This window comes from Physeter macrocephalus, chromosome 6 (genome assembly GCF_002837175.3).
Source record: "Physeter macrocephalus isolate SW-GA chromosome 6, ASM283717v5, whole genome shotgun sequence".
NCBI classification, from domain to species: Eukaryota; Metazoa; Chordata; class Mammalia; order Artiodactyla; family Physeteridae; genus Physeter; species Physeter macrocephalus.
Genome location: NC_041219.1, coordinates 15,637,338 through 15,658,469, shown reverse-complemented (window position 1 = coordinate 15,658,469; position 21,132 = coordinate 15,637,338). Strand labels below are relative to the sequence as shown.

The window sequence follows — 21,132 nt, the reverse complement described above, 5'->3', positions numbered from 1 at the left end:
GCAAGAGGGAAGAGATATGGGAACATATGTATATGTATAACTGATTCACTTTGTTGTAAAGCAGAAACTAACACACCATTGTAAAGCAATTATACTCCAATAAAGATGTTTAAAAAAAAAAATCTAACTTTCCTATTTCTTTGAAAACATCCTAAGTCCTAATAGCATGACTTCTCTGTAAGACAGTAATCAGACAGAGGTGAGTAGTGGTTACCCCTGTAGACAGCACGTTCTGTTAATCTGCCAAGGTTTCCACCACTCTCAATCACCTTACATCAGCCTGCTTCATTCATTATGGTACCTGACTGATATCTTTACGTAACTTCGAGTTGTCCCTGGGACTTTAACACGTATTCATTCATTCAGTGTCCCATTTTTCTATCACTTGTAATTTTGGTTATTCTTACTGGCTGAAGCACCTAAAATTCCAAACTTCACCTATGTTCTAATCTCTAAGCATCTGTTTCTTTCTGTTTTCTAGTCAATTAGATTATCATAGTTATTTCTTCTCAAAGTTAACAGGCTCAAAATAACCATAATTACAGACTAAATGCAACCTGGATTTGATTTTTCCATATTTTCCTTTCCTTTGTTATGGCACTATCATCCTCTCTATCCCCTGCACTGGAAAACAGTTCATTCTGCCTCCCCCATTTTAGCTTATTTAATCAAGTTTAACTCATTCAGGAAATATTTATGGAATGCCTACTGTTGCCAGGCACCATTCTAGGCAATAAGGAAACAGCAATGGTCCAGACACCTTCTAAAAATAAGCAAATACATATAAATAAAAAATGATCAGGTAATTATAAGTTTTCATTAAGATAAGATGATATTCTAGAATAAAACTGCATGGCTCTTTTAGATTGGGTGGTCAGGGAAATTCATTCTTAGCAGGAATCATTCAAGTAGAAGTATACATTATAAAAAACTGCTCATGCAAAGATAGACGTGGAAAAACACTTCAATCCAAACGAACAGGGCCAAGTTCTAGTACTTTAGTGTGTTCAAACAACGTAAAAAATATCCAGTATGAGTGGAGGATAATGGTAAGTGGGAAAATGATTATGGATGAGGTTAGAGTGTTAGGTAAGAGCCAAGTCACATACGGCTTTGTTAATCATGTTAAGAAATTTACATTTTATTCCAAGAGCAATGGAAATTCACTGAAAGGCTTTAAACAAGGAAGTGACATCATCTGATTTACATTTAAAAAGATCAGCATGAAAGCTAAGGAGGCCAGGTTAACGCAGTGGTAGCAGTAATGAAGGATAGGACTAATATGCTGGTAATGCAAATGGAGGGATGTGTTTAGATAGCATGGTTGAAATAAATTATTGGCAGAGTAGAAGAGGAAAAGAACACTGCCTAAATTTTCATTTTCTGCATTTGGACGATGAGAAGGCTTAGTGTTTAGACCACGTTAATTTTGAGAGGATATTAGACACACCTGCCCAACGATGTCAGTTGATCAGGTAAATATACTGATTGGGTTCCAGGGAGCAATCAGAACTGGAAATAGATACTTGAGAATAATCACTATATAAGTAGACTTTAAAGCCATAGGACAGGATAAGGTCACTTAAGGTAAGATCTCATAGGGGTTGTGTGTTGATAAAGAAAAGGGCCAACGAAAAAAAAAAAAAAAAAAAAAAAGAAAAGGGTCAAGTATGTTATCTCTGAACACTCCAACACTTAGATTTAAAAAATGAGAGAGAGAGAATAAGCAAAAGAGACTGAGAAAGAGCTATCAGGGAGGTAAGAGAAAAACCAGAAGAGCAGATCTCACAGAAATCAAGAGTCCAAGAGCCACAAAGAAGAGAGGTTGGACAACTGTGTTGAAGGCTGAGTTGTCTGGATTCTGTCTCAAATGCTGAACTGCATTAACAAACATTCATTGAACATTTACTATACAAACATTATGCCAGGTACTCCGGGGAATAGTAACAAGATACACATTTGGCAACCTAAAAAATAAAGCCTCTAGATCAAAGTTTATTTCACTATTTATAAAGGTCTACAACAGCATCTATTTATCACTGAAACTCTATGTGTGTGTGTGTAAGCCTACAGTCACTGAAAACGTGGTAAAGCCTGGCATAAAAGCAGCTGAGCTTCCAGATATGGGGGGGGGGGAAATGTAGGCATAGACAAAGGGTACTTGATGGCTATCAGTATAGCCTAATGACAGACCACTTAGAGGATCATAATGCTTTTTGTTGCAATATAAGACTCTAGGACCTTGGTACAACTCCGGGAGTTTGAGAAAAGCCCTAATAATGACTGAAATTGAATTTCCCATCGGGATTCAATTAAGAAAAAATAAATGCTATTATGGTTAATGATGTTGTTTAAGCAATTAGGGCAACCAGTTAATTTTAAAATATAAAACTAAAGTTACAAGAGCAATCTTTACCTATATTTTGAATGATTTCTATGGAAAAACACTTAAAGAGCTTTTTCTTGAATGCAGAAGTATATATACACATACAGAACAATACTTACGACCAGCCAGGGTTTGTGTAGATATCCAATTTGAAGCATCGCCATAGCCGGCATTGGTGCTGGCAGCCACTTGGAATCTATACCATCTAAATTTCTTTAAATCATATACTGTCTCTTCAGTTAGGTCAGCTTCGTAGAGGTATTGAATTTTTTGATATTCAACACATTCTTCAGATTCCCATTCTTTGCATTTTTGAGCCCGAAGTTGAGTGGTAATCTTATAATTTTGGAAGTAGCCAAAGATAGTGTCAGGTCTCATCCATGTCAATGTTGCACTAGTTGACTGAACATCAGAAAAAGCAATGTTTGTGGGAGTGCTGGGAACTAAAAGTTGAAGGGAAAAAAAATGGAAAACAATTGGAATTACCAAACATTGTGTGAACAGGAGGGAGAAATGAGATTTACAAATATTTCTTTACTATGCACGTAGTGGTGATCTCTTATTACAACTGCCCTTAAGATTAATATCCCCACATTTAATAAGCAGAAACTTAAGGTGATGCTTCACAGAGCAATGGTTCAAAGGGTGAGGGGACAAAACAATTGTGATGTTTTTATTCCTAATTTTGCTCCCAAATTCACTCACAAGTTACTTACAAAAACTTACTTTGGTTCCTTATATAAGCACTGGTACAAAGAAAAATTGCATGCTCATATAATCCTATGTACTTTCTGAGGAATGGTCTGAGTTTTTAATATTCAGTTCCCGAGAAAGATGTTCTTATATTTAAATGACTAGATAAACACCAACACATCTTACATATAGTAGATGTTGATTTTAAAATAATTTAAATAAACAAGATAATTAAATGAATTAATAATGTATACAATTAATTTTTATTTTATCTTGCACATATTTAAAAATTAGTATAACCCTTTCTAGAACATCATCAAGCACACTAACATTAATACACAGAATAAGGTATCTGTATATCACCTACAATCACATGGTCCTACTTGGAGTCATTTATTAGATTTCGTGTTAACCATTGGTTTGCTATATTCATACCGTGTGTCAGGCTCTGAGGCTGGTGTTAGGAAATCAAGATACATAGGCTTATGTCTTGTTTTCAAGAAAGTCACTTATTAGACAAGTATAATAATAATATAAGTGTGTTATGCTTAGAAATATAAAAGAACAATGAATTAAATGACATGGGCACTTTTTTCATGCCTGTCCTTGTATATGTGCAAGGACCTTTTCTCAGAAGGCTGAGATAGGGAGACTGATAACAATGACTTGTATGAAAGTTACACAATTCATAAAAACTATATGTTAATATGTGCAGTAAAGATAAGAAAATTAATAAATGAGTTAGAAAATTCATTCGTAAAAAAGTCATTCATTCCTAAACATATCGTATTAATTCAGATTTCAATAAATACCTAATGAGCATCTAATTTATGCCAAGTACTACTGTAGGTGCTGGAAATACAATGAACAAAATAGACAAAAGTCCCTACCCTGGTGTAATTTACATTCCAGAGGTTTATATACAACACAAGTATAAATAAGTATTATATATAGTATTTTGGATGATGATTAGTATTACGGAAAAAAATAAGAAAGGGGAAAAGGAGAAAGAGTTCCAAGGATAATGAAATTTTAAACTGAGTAGTCAGAAAGAAAGCCTGACTGATTAGGAGACATGAAGTTCCTGAAGAAAGTGGGGAAACTGACCATGTGACTATTTGGAGGAAGAACATTCCCAGCAGAGGGAAATGGATGATTACAGGCCCTATGTTGGAATCATGCCTGGTATATTTGAAGAATAAAAAAGAGGCCAGCGTGGCTAGTAGGAGGTGAGGTCTGAGAAGAAACACTGAAGGCTTGATTATATACGACATTGCAGAACTTTAAGACTTTCACATGAGCAGAGGAGTTACAGGCTCTGAAGTATGTTTTCGCTCTAGCTACTGTGTTGAGACTAGACAAGGGAGAGAAGGATGAAAACAGGGAGAGTAACTAGTAGGCTATTGCAATGGCAACACAAGAGATCAGGATGGCGTGGAGCAGGACTGTAGCAGCAGAAATGAAAGCAAGTATTCAGATTCTGAATATAATTTGCAGGAGAGCCGACAGGATTTGCTGCTGTGTGACATGTCAGGTATAAGAGAAAGAAAGGAGTAGAAGAAAGCTTTAAGGTTTTCGGGTTGAGCAAACAGAAAGATGAAGTCACTTAACCAAGAAGGGGATGACTGTGAAAGAAGTAAGCTTTGGCAAGTAAGATTAAGAATTTATTTTGAGCATGTTAACTTTGAAATGCCTATCAGATACCCAGAAGGAGATGTCAAATAACAGATGGGTGCATGAATCCGGAGTTCTGTAGGGAGATCTGGACTTGAGTTAAAAATGTGGATTTCCTCTTAATTTTTTACTGAACTATCTACAGACCTATTGCTTGTAAATTTGCCTAAACCTGGAAAAGAAGAGAAAGTCTAATGCAATGGAAAACAAGTAGTAAATTACTTAAAGCCATGTGATCAGATTCAATTACTGTTTTCAAATACTAATATTTATCATCATATCTTACTGTATTTAATTGAACAGTAACCTTTAAAAAGGTAGCTCTACAAACAGAACACTTATAATATGACTTACAACACACTATCTTTAGTTATGCATAAGAGCAATGAGAGAAAAAGTTGTTTTAAGGAACAATTACCTTTATAGAGGAAGAAGTTTTAGAATTGACTAAAAAGTAGAATTTCCATAATTTATTGAAATCCCTCAGCCACTAAGTTTGAATTCAGACCTCTTGGAGATAAGACACATTTTCAAAATATTCTAACACAAAGCAGAGAAATATGACTGATTTGGGGGTTCAGGAAAAGTGTTAAGAGAAAAGGGTGCATGTGAGAGGAGATTCCACTCATTGTAAAGGTAGAGATTCAAGAAGAGTGGGGTAATGTGATCTAAGTCAAGTTTATAGCTTATAATTGACACTGGCAATAACAAAGAGAAATAGTCTGAGGACATACTATGGCACAGGATTATAGATAGCTTCTCAGGCAATGGAAAGCTATCAAGGTGACAGAATGAGATGTTCAGTAGTACATTTTATCAAGTCCAGTCTGATAACTGCAAACAGGAAAAGGGACAAATTCATAGAATGTTTGATTTGTTCAGCAAAGAAGAAATAAAATGATAGCAATAGGAAAGAGGTGAATTTTTAGATCTATTTTGGTGGTAGAATCCATAGAACAGGCAAATGAATCAGAAGATCACATTATCAGAATCTGAAGGAAACTTAGAGATGATCTTGGTCAACCTGTCTTGTTATGTCTGACCTTTTTGGAGGGAGATGTCCCCCAAGAATTCTGGTACCTACACCTTCTTCCAGTTTTCAACCAAACACTGATAGGTGCTGATGCAAAAAAAAATTTTGCAGCTGTAATTAAGAATCCAAATCAGTTTACTTTAAAATAGGGAGAGATAATCCAGTGGGCCTGATTTTATAACGAGTCCTTTAAAAGCAGAGAGTTTTCTTTGGGTAGTTACAGAAAAGGAAGTTAAGTATTCTAAGCAAGAGATTAGATTCAATGTACAAACATTTCTCCACTACTGGCTTTGAAGAAGGAAGGGGCCACCAGGACATCTCTAGGAGCTGAGGACAGCCCTTGGCTAAAAGCCAACCAGGAATTGGGGATCTCAGTCCTACAACTGTAAGAAACTGAATTCTGCTGCAACCATGTGAGCTTGGATGAGGACCTGTACTCCACATGAGAACACAGCCCATGGATAACTTGATTTGACCTTGTGAGACTCTGAGTAGAGAATCCAGGCACAGCATACCCAGACTCTGACCTACAGAGCTGTGCTCTAATAAATGGGTGTTGTTTTAAGTCACTAAGTTTGTGATAATTCACGACACAGTAATAGAAAACTAATACAACTTCATTCTACCAAATGACCGATTTCTACTTATCTAGCCTGTTCCTAAATATACAGAGCAAAATCTTGAGGGGCTTTATTTTAAAATTGATTTCCATGTAGCTCTATTAGTTTGTACAGACTTCATTATTTTGAACAGATATCTACCTTCCTATAAATCCTAATTCTACACTGAACACCCACCTCGAATAGTCCTAGTCCTATTTTCCTCTCCACTTTACTCCAACATTTATACCAAAGAACTAGAAAGGTTTTTATTCTGCATTCATATCAATAAAAAAGATTGAGCAATTACTGCAAAATATGTGTTTATTTATATATTATATACATATATGAATGCCAACCTACATATTAGATTATGTCTCTGAAGGTCTAGATTAATTCTTGGAACAAAATAGGCATTTAATAAATACTTTTGAAAGTAGGAACAAATGAATAAGAGGGTATAACAGGAGACTTGATTTAGATAGATGGTCAGGAAAGGTTTTCCTGATGAATTATAATTTAATCAGAGATCTGACAGGTAAGATGTAACTTCCCAGGGGAAAAGCATCAGGGTGTTAAGACTCTGAGGAAGAGAACATGGCACATTGGAAACACGTAAAGAAGGCTGCTACATCCACAAGGAGATGAAGAGGAAGACAGAAAGTTGGAGATGTAGGCCAGAATCAGATAATGTTGAGCCCTGCAGTCTGGATTCAAGATTTTTAGTTTTATCCTAAGGGCAGTGGGAATACTTGATAAGTTTTATATTGACTTTTCATTTGCATTAAAACCATAGATAAGGGCTTCTCTGGTGGCGCAGTGGTTAAGAATCCACCTGCCAACGCAGGAGACACAGGTTCGATCCCTGGTCTGGGAAGATCCCACACGCCGCAGAGCAACTAAGCCAGTGCGCACAACTACCGAGCCTGCGCTCTAGAGCCTGTGAGCCACAACTACTGAGCCCACGTGCCACAATTACTGAAGCCCGTGCTCCTAGAGCCCGTACTCCACGACGAGAAGCTACCACAGTGAAAAGCCCACGCACTGCAACGAAGGGTAGCCCCCACTCGCCGCAACTAGAGAAAGCCCGCGCACGCAGCAGTGAAGACCCAACGCAGCCAAAAATAAATAAATAAAATAAATAAATAAAACCACAGACTCTGCTCTTCCCCATGAGAGCAAGGGACTGTGGTCCAGACATTTCCCTTTCTTTCCAGTCCATCACTAATACCCCTTTCATGTTTCAATTTCCTTTACCTAGGGTTCACTAAGCAATTAAAGGTGGAAGGAAAAAAGGATGCATTAGCTATTCAATGAACTGGAGAAGGCAGAGGAGGCTACCCTTTCCCCATATTTCATCAGGGGGGATGACTAGATGCCCATGGCTCTCTGACCAACTCTTTTTATACCCTCCAGTGTTTAGATTTCAGGAAAGAAAACTAATGGCAAAGTTTGTTGCACAGTAAAAAATTTTCAGCAGATTAATATTTGTCCACAGGCTCCACTATTCTCCAAATAAGTGTTACAGAGAAGAAAAGGTCTAAATAGGACAGTACTTTAACTTGACAAAGAAACAAGATCCATATAAGAGTTATTTTTAACCTGGCTAAAGGAAGGGTAACAATAATTGCAATTGCTTTCCATGTGACAAGCACAGGTATGGGCCTTGCACGAGACACCCAGAGTCTGGCACGTATGGGCACTCAGTAAGTGTTATGTGAATAAATCATGGTTCATGAAATAGTCCTTTGGTTTTCATGCAATACAAAATTTTGTCCACATTTTTCACTCAAATGTATTTATAAAGATGAACCAGAAATAAATCTAATCTGAGGCCAAATACGTATAACTTGTAGACAATTTTTTTTAACAAGGCTACCTCAGACGCACATACAAATGACCAGCAGTAGGTAGGCCTCATTTATATCCAGCATCTTCTCTTTTGATGAACCGTGTGTTGAACTAGACTATTTCAAGGCAACTGCCCTATTGAATTACAGATACAAAAAGGATTACACTCATTTTAGCACGGAGAATCAGATTTCCATTCTTTAAGAATGACTAAAAACCTCAAACTTTTTCTATCCACAGATGGTACTCATTTGAACACATCATTCCATGCTTCCTGGAATAATCATGCAGCTTGTTTAGATTTTCTAAACATGACTGAACTGTGATGAAGCGATCAACATTCTCTGCCAAGGTATTCCGTAAATTACATTTTTATTCATAAATTATTCTTACTGGCGAAATACTTTCATCATGGTTGAATTGAAAGTCTGTAGATCTATACAAGTAAAAATTTGTTACACTTTAAAGGCATGTCAGTTTTTAGTGATTATTTAGTATATTCCACTTAGAAGATGAAAATATGTATAAAATGTAATTATTCTCTAAACTTCTGAATATCAATTATAAGAAGTTGCCAACCTCTTATGATAGGATGGTAGTTTGTACTGAGTTCTCACTGACCTGGTTAAGTATACTAACATGGAAGACCAAGTTTCCTTAAATCTTTAGTCATGACTATATACATTTATCTTCAGGCACAGATATACTCTCTTTTAAGCAAAATAGGTGTCTGAAAAATGTATAAATACTTATAAAACTTACAAAAGTATCAACACAATCTTTCCTAGTTCATTAAGAATATTTTTGTCTCCACTAATTTTAAACAAACTACAAAACACAAGGTACAAATATATGATCTGAACATACACAAACAAAAGTACAGTTTACTAACACTAACATAATATGGATCAATATAAACATAGGAATGCCTGAAAAGTGGGGTGCAAAGAAGATTTGGCAAACCAGATATATATTTTGCACTAACCTGAATTTAATCAATATCATTTACTAGACATTCAGATTGAGTGGTATTGGCAAGTTATAAGTCTTAGGGTATAAGCCCTTTTTCATACATATATAAAAGTAATTTAGCTAATAGAAACTATCACAAATAGGTGATGCCAGGAGGAAGGCTCAATGGAAGGAGAAGATCTGGGAGCTACAACTTAAAGGAACAACTGACGATTAGTACAGATGAGGAAGAAATAATGTTTTAAGTAGATTAATATAGGGAGAGATATATAAATGGCAACAAGATGTTTGTCATGGTCTGGAAAGTATACCAGACTGGAGAAAAGAAAGTCTAAGGAAGTCATAAGAAAAAAGTTGTGGGCGGTGTGATATCAAGTGTGGTGTTACTGAAGGGCACTGAACGTTTGAGAGATGAATTTAGATGACTACTGCAGAACACAGAGAACAACCGACAGATTCACTGGTAAAGTATAAACTTAAAGAAAATCTTGAGCCTCCATATGACTAGTCATTAGGAAACAGTAAACGTGATAGAAACTGGTTAGACACTGTATATATGCAGTACAATGCAGACTACAGTGATAAAGAATAATTAGGAATAGAGCTAAAAGGCCAAAGAATATTGGCAAAAATGTGATGATTTATTGGGCAGAGAAAAAAATAGGAGTAAAGAAATGGAATCAACCCAGCAATTAGGTTAATAGATCAAATGTACATTGTACATGTCCTAGAAGTAGGCTATGATTTGGCTCTGACATTACAGAAGATAATACAGAGGAAAAAATTAAGACTGTAAATCTCTGTGACCATAAATAAAGACAAACTAAATGAGCAAGAAACATGAAATAAACTCTGGTATTGAGATCAAAGGTAGATTTCTCCCCCAGAAAAGCACATAAACAATACCACGTAATTTAATAAACAGCATCCTCAACAACATCCTTACATAGTAAATACTAAGTATGTTTCACTTGGCTCTTTCTTATAATGTCTCTCAATATGGGTGGGTGGAATAATTGTCAAACTCATTTTTGTAAAACTGTATCTTTAGAAGTTCTAATTATTCAGTTCAGGTATACTTCTCTCTGTTGGTCTGGCTTAATTCAGAGATAGATTTTGGAGTAGCTGAAGCAAAATTTACCAAAATAGGCTACATAAACATGATTTTAGGTGATAGTACAAAGCTGAGAATATGGAATGACACACTTATTAGTATGTCAAATTAAGTCATTTTAAAATATTCCATTTGCATGAAAGAGACTTGAGAAAGTATCTATAAACAGAACTAAGGTTTTCTAAAATAATTTTTAAATGTCTGTCACAGTGCATGTATAGATGGACAATTGGGGACCCAAAATTCTATGGACCACAGCTATAATAATATTAGTTATTAAACCAAAAATTATTGAAACATAACTTATTTATAAAAATATCTCAGTAAAACTTCTGGGGAAAACGTCACTTTTTCTTGGATAACTCAACAAGGAAAATGATGATACGTATTCTATTTGGAGACAAAGTGAGTTGATTTGTTTTATAGAGTCATTAGTTTGACAGCTCTATATAGCAAGTCATCTCCTGAGAATACCTATCAAAAATGACAACTTTGTTTTGAAATAGTTCATCACAAGCAGTTCTTAGGGGAATAATTATATAGCAGAATTAATCATCTATTAAGACCACTCCTATAACACCTGGAGACTAAATTGAACCATTGACATTGATGAAGCAATGAGAAAGATATACGGGTTAGTGATAATGTGCTTGAGGATGGATATGAGTAAATAAAATGCTAGTTTCATATCTTGTTAGCATGAATAAATAGTGCTGTTTTGGGAGAAGCTTAGGTTAGAGTAAGAGGTAGGGAAAAACAATTTGGAATAAATATGTACATATGAGCTTTGAAACCATGAGAGTGAATGAACATATAAGGGGGTGGTATTGATAGTATCAGAAAAGAAGATGATTTAAAAAAAAAAAAACTGAGTCTCTGTCAAGTCAATAGTTAATCCAGGGTAAATTATCAATAGAATAGGAAAAAGAGATCATGAAAAACTCACATAAGCCAATAATGTTCGGCACACATTGGTACTTAAGAAATATTTGTTTAATGAATGAATAAATGAACAAACTAATGGATGGATACATGGATGCATGGATGAATGCATGGATTTCAAGAAGAAAATATCACCAATGTTGACTGATGAACAAGTGTCACCAATGCTGCTTATAATCAAATGCTGCTTAAAACCATTCTTTTCTAAAAACTGGCTGTACAGAAAACCTTGATAGAGTAAAGTATACAAAAGGAGTCCTGGATGTAAGTTTGGGGAAAGCTCTACAGGACAGAAGAATTTGGATTTTTCAAGGATTCCATGAGAGAAAGAGAGAGAGAGAGAGAAAGAGAGAGAGAGAATACAAGGAAAGAAGGAAAGATGTAAGCAGAAACAATCAATAGAGGAGAAAGGATCAAAGGATAGAGACTGGAGGCACTGTGAAATAATGTAGCCAGTAGAAAAATTCCAGATTGCCAAAATATTTTTAAGAACAAAAATACTGTTTAATTTAAAGTCATGTATATTACTGCAGTGTAAACCCTTTCTCTATGTACTCACAAAATGTTTGGTAAGGCTATTATACATAAAAGTGCACAGTGTGATTAGAATTGTCAAAATCGTGCAAAAAAATTTTGCTGCAGTAGTCAAAAATTTGTGTAAAAATATTCCATTATCCAAACCTAATAAGTTTGAGGGATCTGTTCTGATGATGCCAGAATAGCTTGTGTCACACTAATCCTTCTGCAGATAACAGCTATAAACTCTGTGGGGAGGGAGGGACAGCTTCTGGCTTGTGGTGTCAGGGAATGGGATGCAGGATTGCCAGAGTAGTTCAAAAAGGAAGAAGCCACAAAGGGGTTAGACCCAAATTACAGTTCTAAATTCCCTGAAAATCCTTGGCCAATCTCATAATTGTGGAAGTATGAAGGACATGCCAAGAAGCAAAGTGGAAGGCAACAGATGAAAAACTTACTAGAAATTTTAGTTGCGTGGGGAAACTGACCATGTGACTATTTGGAGGAAGAACATTCCCAGCAGAGGGAAATGGATGATTACAGGCCCTATGTTGGAATCATGCCTGGTATATTTGAAGAATAAAAAAGAGGCCAGCGTGGCTAGTAGGAGGTGAGGTCTGAGAAGAAACACTGAAGGCTTGATTATATACGACATTGCAGAACTTTAAGACTTTCACATGAGCAGAGGAGTTACAGGCTCTGAAGTATGTTTTCGCTCTAGCTACTGTGTTGAGACTAGACAAGGGAGAGAAGGATGAAAACAGGGAGAGTAACTAGTAGGCTATTGCAATGGCAACACAAGAGATCAGGATGGCGTGGAGCAGGACTGTAGCAGCAGAAATGAAAGCAAGTATTCAGATTCTGAATATAATTTGCAGGAGAGCCGACAGGATTTGCTGCTGTGTGACATGTCAGGTATAAGAGAAAGAAAGGAGTAGAAGAAAGCTTTAAGGTTTTCGGGTTGAGCAAACAGAAAGATGAAGTCACTTAACCAAGAAGGGGATGACTGTGAAAGAAGTAAGCTTTGGCAAGTAAGATTAAGAATTTATTTTGAGCATGTTAACTTTGAAATGCCTATCAGATACCCAGAAGGAGATGTCAAATAACAGATGGGTGCATGAATCCGGAGTTCTGTAGGGAGATCTGGACTTGAGTTAAAAATGTGGATTTCCTCTTAATTTTTTACTGAACTATCTACAGACCTATTGCTTGTAAATTTGCCTAAACCTGGAAAAGAAGAGAAAGTCTAATGCAATGGAAAACAAGTAGTAAATTACTTAAAGCCATGTGATCAGATTCAATTACTGTTTTCAAATACTAATATTTATCATCATATCTTACTGTATTTAATTGAACAGTAACCTTTAAAAAGGTAGCTCTACAAACAGAACACTTATAATATGACTTACAACACACTATCTTTAGTTATGCATAAGAGCAATGAGAGAAAAAGTTGTTTTAAGGAACAATTACCTTTATAGAGGAAGAAGTTTTAGAATTGACTAAAAAGTAGAATTTCCATAATTTATTGAAATCCCTCAGCCACTAAGTTTGAATTCAGACCTCTTGGAGATAAGACACATTTTCAAAATATTCTAACACAAAGCAGAGAAATATGACTGATTTGGGGGTTCAGGAAAAGTGTTAAGAGAAAAGGGTGCATGTGAGAGGAGATTCCACTCATTGTAAAGGTAGAGATTCAAGAAGAGTGGGGTAATGTGATCTAAGTCAAGTTTATAGCTTATAATTGACACTGGCAATAACAAAGAGAAATAGTCTGAGGACATACTATGGCACAGGATTATAGATAGCTTCTCAGGCAATGGAAAGCTATCAAGGTGACAGAATGAGATGTTCAGTAGTACATTTTATCAAGTCCAGTCTGATAACTGCAAACAGGAAAAGGGACAAATTCATAGAATGTTTGATTTGTTCAGCAAAGAAGAAATAAAATGATAGCAATAGGAAAGAGGTGAATTTTTAGATCTATTTTGGTGGTAGAATCCATAGAACAGGCAAATGAATCAGAAGATCACATTATCAGAATCTGAAGGAAACTTAGAGATGATCTTGGTCAACCTGTCTTGTTATGTCTGACCTTTTTGGAGGGAGATGTCCCCCAAGAATTCTGGTACCTACACCTTCTTCCAGTTTTCAACCAAACACTGATAGGTGCTGATGCAAAAAAAAATTTTGCAGCTGTAATTAAGAATCCAAATCAGTTTACTTTAAAATAGGGAGAGATAATCCAGTGGGCCTGATTTTATAACGAGTCCTTTAAAAGCAGAGAGTTTTCTTTGGGTAGTTACAGAAAAGGAAGTTAAGTATTCTAAGCAAGAGATTAGATTCAATGTACAAACATTTCTCCACTACTGGCTTTGAAGAAGGAAGGGGCCACCAGGACATCTCTAGGAGCTGAGGACAGCCCTTGGCTAAAAGCCAACCAGGAATTGGGGATCTCAGTCCTACAACTGTAAGAAACTGAATTCTGCTGCAACCATGTGAGCTTGGATGAGGACCTGTACTCCACATGAGAACACAGCCCATGGATAACTTGATTTGACCTTGTGAGACTCTGAGTAGAGAATCCAGGCACAGCATACCCAGACTCTGACCTACAGAGCTGTGCTCTAATAAATGGGTGTTGTTTTAAGTCACTAAGTTTGTGATAATTCACGACACAGTAATAGAAAACTAATACAACTTCATTCTACCAAATGACCGATTTCTACTTATCTAGCCTGTTCCTAAATATACAGAGCAAAATCTTGAGGGGCTTTATTTTAAAATTGATTTCCATGTAGCTCTATTAGTTTGTACAGACTTCATTATTTTGAACAGATATCTACCTTCCTATAAATCCTAATTCTACACTGAACACCCACCTCGAATAGTCCTAGTCCTATTTTCCTCTCCACTTTACTCCAACATTTATACCAAAGAACTAGAAAGGTTTTTATTCTGCATTCATATCAATAAAAAAGATTGAGCAATTACTGCAAAATATGTGTTTATTTATATATTATATACATATATGAATGCCAACCTACATATTAGATTATGTCTCTGAAGGTCTAGATTAATTCTTGGAACAAAATAGGCATTTAATAAATACTTTTGAAAGTAGGAACAAATGAATAAGAGGGTATAACAGGAGACTTGATTTAGATAGATGGTCAGGAAAGGTTTTCCTGATGAATTATAATTTAATCAGAGATCTGACAGGTAAGATGTAACTTCCCAGGGGAAAAGCATCAGGGTGTTAAGACTCTGAGGAAGAGAACATGGCACGTTGGAAACACGTAAAGAAGGCTGCTACATCCACAAGGAGATGAAGAGGGAGACAGAAAGTTGGAGATGTAGGCCAGAATCAGATAATGTTGAGCCCTGCAGTCTGGATTCAAGATTTTTAGTTTTATCCTAAGGGCAGTGGGAATACTTGATAAGTTTTATATTGACTTTTCATTTGCATTAAAACCATAGATAAGGGCTTCTCTGGTGGCGCAGTGGTTAAGAATCCACCTGCCAACGCAGGAGACACAGGTTCGATCCCTGGTCTGGGAAGATCCCACACGCCGCAGAGCAACTAAGCCAGTGTGCACAACTACCGAGCCTGCGCTCTAGAGCCTGTGAGCCACAACTACTGAGCCCACGTGCCACAATTACTGAAGCCCGTGCTCCTAGAGCCCGTACTCCACGACGAGAAGCTACCACAGTGAAAAGCCCACGCACTGCAACGAAGGGTAGCCCCCACTCGCCGCAACTAGAGAAAGCCCGCGCACGCAGCAGTGAAGACCCAACGCAGCCAAAAATAAATAAATAAAATAAATAAATAAAACCACAGACTCTGCTCTTCCCCATGAGAGCAAGGGACTGTGGTCCAGACATTTCCCTTTCTTTCCAGTCCATCACTAATACCCCTTTCATGTTTCAATTTCCTTTACCTAGGGTTCACTAAGCAATTAAAGGTGGAAGGAAAAAAGGATGCATTAGCTATTCAATGAACTGGAGAAGGCAGAGGAGGCTACCCTTTCCCCATATTTCATCAGGGGGGATGACTAGATGCCCATGGCTCTCTGACCAACTCTTTTTATACCCTCCAGTGTTTAGATTTCAGGAAAGAAAACTAATGGCAAAGTTTGTTGCACAGTAAAAAATTTTCAGCAGATTAATATTTGTCCACAGGCTCCACTATTCTCCAAATAAGTGTTACAGAGAAGAAAAGGTCTAAATAGGACAGTACTTTAACTTGACAAAGAAACAAGATCCATATAAGAGTTATTTTTAACCTGGCTAAAGGAAGGGTAACAATAATTGCAATTGCTTTCCATGTGACAAGCACAGGTATGGGCCTTGCACGAGACACCCAGAGTCTGGCACGTATGGGCACTCAGTAAGTGTTATGTGAATAAATCATGGTTCATGAAATAGTCCTTTGGTTTTCATGCAATACAAAATTTTGTCCACATTTTTCACTCAAATGTATTTATAAAGATGAACCAGAAATAAATCTAATCTGAGGCCAAATACGTATAACTTGTAGACAATTTTTTTTAACAAGGCTACCTCAGACGCACATACAAATGACCAGCAGTAGGTAGGCCTCATTTATATCCAGCATCTTCTCTTTTGATGAACCGTGTGTTGAACTAGACTATTTCAAGGCAACTGCCCTATTGAATTACAGATACAAAAAGGATTACACTCATTTTAGCACGGAGAATCAGATTTCCATTCTTTAAGAATGACTAAAAACCTCAAACTTTTTCTATCCACAGATGGTACTCATTTGAACACATCATTCCATGCTTCCTGGAATAATCATGCAGCTTGTTTAGATTTTCTAAACATGACTGAACTGTGATGAAGCGATCAACATTCTCTGCCAAGGTATTCCGTAAATTACATTTTTATTCATAAATTATTCTTACTGGCGAAATACTTTCATCATGGTTGAATTGAAAGTCTGTAGATCTATACAAGTAAAAATTTGTTACACTTTAAAGGCATGTCAGTTTTTAGTGATTATTTAGTATATTCCACTTAGAAGATGAAAATATGTATAAAATGTAATTATTCTCTAAACTTCTGAATATCAATTATAAGAAGTTGCCAACCTCTTATGATAGGATGGTAGTTTGTACTGAGTTCTCACTGACCTGGTTAAGTATACTAACATGGAAGACCAAGTTTCCTTAAATCTTTAGTCATGACTATATACATTTATCTTCAGGCACAGATATACTCTCTTTTAAGCAAAATAGGTGTCTGAAAAATGTATAAATACTTATAAAACTTACAAAAGTATCAACACAATCTTTCCTAGTTCATTAAGAATATTTTTGTCTCCACTAATTTTAAACAAACTACAAAACACAAGGTACAAATATATGATCTGAACATACACAAACAAAAGTACAGTTTACTAACACTAACATAATATGGATCAATATAAACATAGGAATGCCTGAAAAGTGGGGTGCAAAGAAGATTTGGCAAACCAGATATATATTTTGCACTAACCTGAATTTAATCAATATCATTTACTAGACATTCAGATTGAGTGGTATTGGCAAGTTATAAGTCTTAGGGTATAAGCCCTTTTTCATACATATATAAAAGTAATTTAGCTAATAGAAACTATCACAAATAGGTGATGCCAGGAGGAAGGCTCAATGGAAGGAGAAGATCTGGGAGCTACAACTTAAAGGAACAACTGACGATTAGTACAGATGAGGAAGAAATAATGTTTTAAGTAGATTAATATAGGGAGAGATATATAAATGGCAACAAGATGTTTGTCATGGTCTGGAAAGTATACCAGACTGGAGAAAAGAAAGTCTAAGGAAGTCATAAGAAAAAAGTTGTGGGCGGTGTGATATCAAGTGTGGTGTTACTGAAGGGCACTGAACGTTTGAGAGATGAATTTAGATGACTACTGCAGAACACAGAGAACAACCGACAGATTCACTGGTAAAGTATAAACTTAAAGAAAATCTTGAGCCTCCATATGACTAGTCATTAGGAAACAGTAAACGTGATAGAAACTGGTTAGACACTGTATATATGCAGTACAATGCAGACTACAGTGATAAAGAATAATTAGGAATAGAGCTAAAAGGCCAAAGAATATTGGCAAAAATGTGATGATTTATTGGGCAGAGAAAAAAATAGGAGTAAAGAAATGGAATCAACCCAGCAATTAGGTTAATAGATCAAAGGTACATTGTACATGTCCTAGAAGTAGGCTATGATTTGGCTCTGACATTACAGAAGATAATACAGAGGAAAAAATTAAGACTGTAAATCTCTGTGACCATAAATAAAGACAAACTAAATGAGCAAGAAACATGAAATAAACTCTGGTATTGAGATCAAAGGTAGATTTCTCCCCCAGAAAAGCACATAAACAATACCACGTAATTTAATAAACAGCATCCTCAACAACATCCTTACATAGTAAATACTAAGTATGTTTCACTTGGCTCTTTCTTATAATGTCTCTCAATATGGGTGGGTGGAATAATTGTCAAACTCATTTTTGTAAAACTGTATCTTTAGAAGTTCTAATTATTCAGTTCAGGTATACTTCTCTCTGTTGGTCTGGCTTAATTCAGAGATAGATTTTGGAGTAGCTGAAGCAAAATTTACCAAAATAGGCTACATAAACATGATTTTAGGTGATAGTACAAAGCTGAGAATATGGAATGACACACTTATTAGTATGTCAAATTAAGTCATTTTAAAATATTCCATTTGCATGAAAGAGACTTGAGAAAGTATCTATAAACAGAACTAAGGTTTTCTAAAATAATTTTTAAATGTCTGTCACAGTGCATGTATAGATGGACAATTGGGGACCCAAAATTCTATGGACCACAGCTATAATAATATTAGTTATTAAACCAAAAATTATTGAAACATAACTTATTTATAAAAATATCTCAGTAAAACTTCTGGGGAAAACGTCACTTTTTCTTGGATAACTCAACAAGGAAAATGATGATACGTATTCTATTTGGAGACAAAGTGAGTTGATTTGTTTTATAGAGTCATTAGTTTGACAGCTCTATATAGCAAGTCATCTCCTGAGAATACCTATCAAAAATGACAACTTTGTTTTGAAATAGTTCATCACAAGCAGTTCTTAGGGGAATAATTATATAGCAGAATTAATCATCTATTAAGACCACTCCTATAACACCTGGAGACTAAATTGAACCATTGACATTGATGAAGCAATGAGAAAGATATACGGGTTAGTGATAATGTGCTTGAGGATGGATATGAGTAAATAAAATGCTAGTTTCATATCTTGTTAGCATGAATAAATAGTGCTGTTTTGGGAGAAGCTTAGGTTAGAGTAAGAGGTAGGGAAAAACAATTTGGAATAAATATGTACATATGAGCTTTGAAACCATGAGAGTGAATGAACATATAAGGGGGTGGTATTGATAGTATCAGAAAAGAAGATGATTTAAAAAAAAAAAAACTGAGTCTCTGTCAAGTCAATAGTTAATCCAGGGTAAATTATCAATAGAATAGGAAAAAGAGATCATGAAAAACTCACATAAGCCAATAATGTTCGGCACACATTGGTACTTAAGAAATATTTGTTTAATGAATGAATAAATGAACAAACTAATGGATGGATACATGGATGCATGGATGAATGCATGGATTTCAAGAAGAAAATATCACCAATGTTGACTGATGAACAAGTGTCACCAATGCTGCTTATAATCAAATGCTGCTTAAAACCATTCTTTTCTAAAAACTGGCTGTACAGAAAACCTTGATAGAGTAAAGTATACAAAAGGAGTCCTGGATGTAAGTTTGGGGAAAGCTCTACAGGACAGAAGAATTTGGATTTTTCAAGGATTCCATGAGAGAAAGAGAGAGAGAGAGAGAAAGAGAGAGAGAGAATACAAGGAAAGAAGGAAAGATGTAAGCAGAAACAATCAATAGAGGAGAAAGGATCAAAGGATAGAGACTGGAGGCACTGTGAAATAATGTAGCCAGTAGAAAAATTCCAGATTGCCAAAATATTTTTAAGAACAAAAATACTGTTTAATTTAAAGTCATGTATATTACTGCAGTGTAAACCCTTTCTCTATGTACTCACAAAATGTTTGGTAAGGCTATTATACATAAAAGTGCACAGTGTGATTAGAATTGTCAAAATCGTGCAAAAAAATTTTGCTGCAGTAGTCAAAAATTTGTGTAAAAATATTCCATTATCCAAACCTAATAAGTTTGAGGGATCTGTTCTGATGATGCCAGAATAGCTTGTGTCACACTAATCCTTCTGCAGATAACAGCTATAAACTCTGTGGGGAGGGAGGGACAGCTTCTGGCTTGTGGTGTCAGGGAATGGGATGCAGGATTGCCAGAGTAGTTCAAAAAGGAAGAAGCCACAAAGGGGTTAGACCCAAATTACAGTTCTAAATTCCCTGAAAATCCTTGGCCAATCTCATAATTGTGGAAGTATGAAGGACATGCCAAGAAGCAAAGTGGAAGGCAACAGATGAAAAACTTACTAGAAATTTTAGTTGCGTCCCAATGCAGAGGAGATAAAATTCAGAATTTGAATCCCACCAAAGTAAGGAATTGGTAAACAGCGGGCCTCATTTTAAAATCCCAAAAGGGCCATACATTTACTTTGCTCTATGTCCCAGGATTAAGGAATTCTCTCTACAAATAAGGTTGAAACCAAAATCACACATTCACAAAACTATAATTCAGTAATTTAATGGCCTATTCAAATAAAAAGCCAACACCCTTCAAAAGAAGGTACCAAAACCCAGAGTTTCTGCACAATGTCACAAATAATATCCAATGTAAGTTTAAAAATTTCTAGGCAGGCAGGAAAATTACTATTGACAGGAAAATGTGACTTGTAGTCAGGAGGAAAAAGTGTTCAATAGAAAGAGATCACAGGATAACGCAGGTGTACGAATTAGTAGAAAACTAATTTAAAGAAGCCATTATAAATATTTTACTTGACTTAATGGAAAACAAAGCAAATGGGGAATTTAAGCAGAGAAATGGAAGGAAACAGAACTAAAGGGAAATTCTAGAACTTAAAAGTATAATACCTGACATGATATTGGATTTGTTTAACACCAGATTAAAGATGGCAGAATACAGTCAATGAACATTATGCCACATCAATAGAACTCCAATCTACAAATGAAGAAACGTGAAAAAATTTAATAAAGCCTCAGTCACTTAAGAGGTATGGAATTAGAGTCCCAGAAGAAAAGAAGATGGCAGAAAAATAATTTAAAAACTAATGGCCCCAGGGCTTCCCTGGTGGCGCAGTGGTTGCGAGTCTGCCTGCCGATGCAGG

At 35.8% G+C, this 21,132-nt stretch overlaps 1 protein-coding gene across 1 annotated transcript in view; it reads right to left on the bottom strand.

Annotated features, from left to right (window-relative positions):
- PTPRQ (protein tyrosine phosphatase receptor type Q) overlaps positions 1–21,132 on the bottom strand; it is a 213,167-nt gene that overhangs the window by 92,198 nt on the left and 99,837 nt on the right. Inside the window, exon 26 of the mRNA XM_024122873.2 lies at positions 2,506–2,829. Coding sequence (XP_023978641.1) covers positions 2,506–2,829 — 324 coding nt within the window. The remainder of the gene's footprint in view (positions 1–2,505; positions 2,830–21,132) is intronic.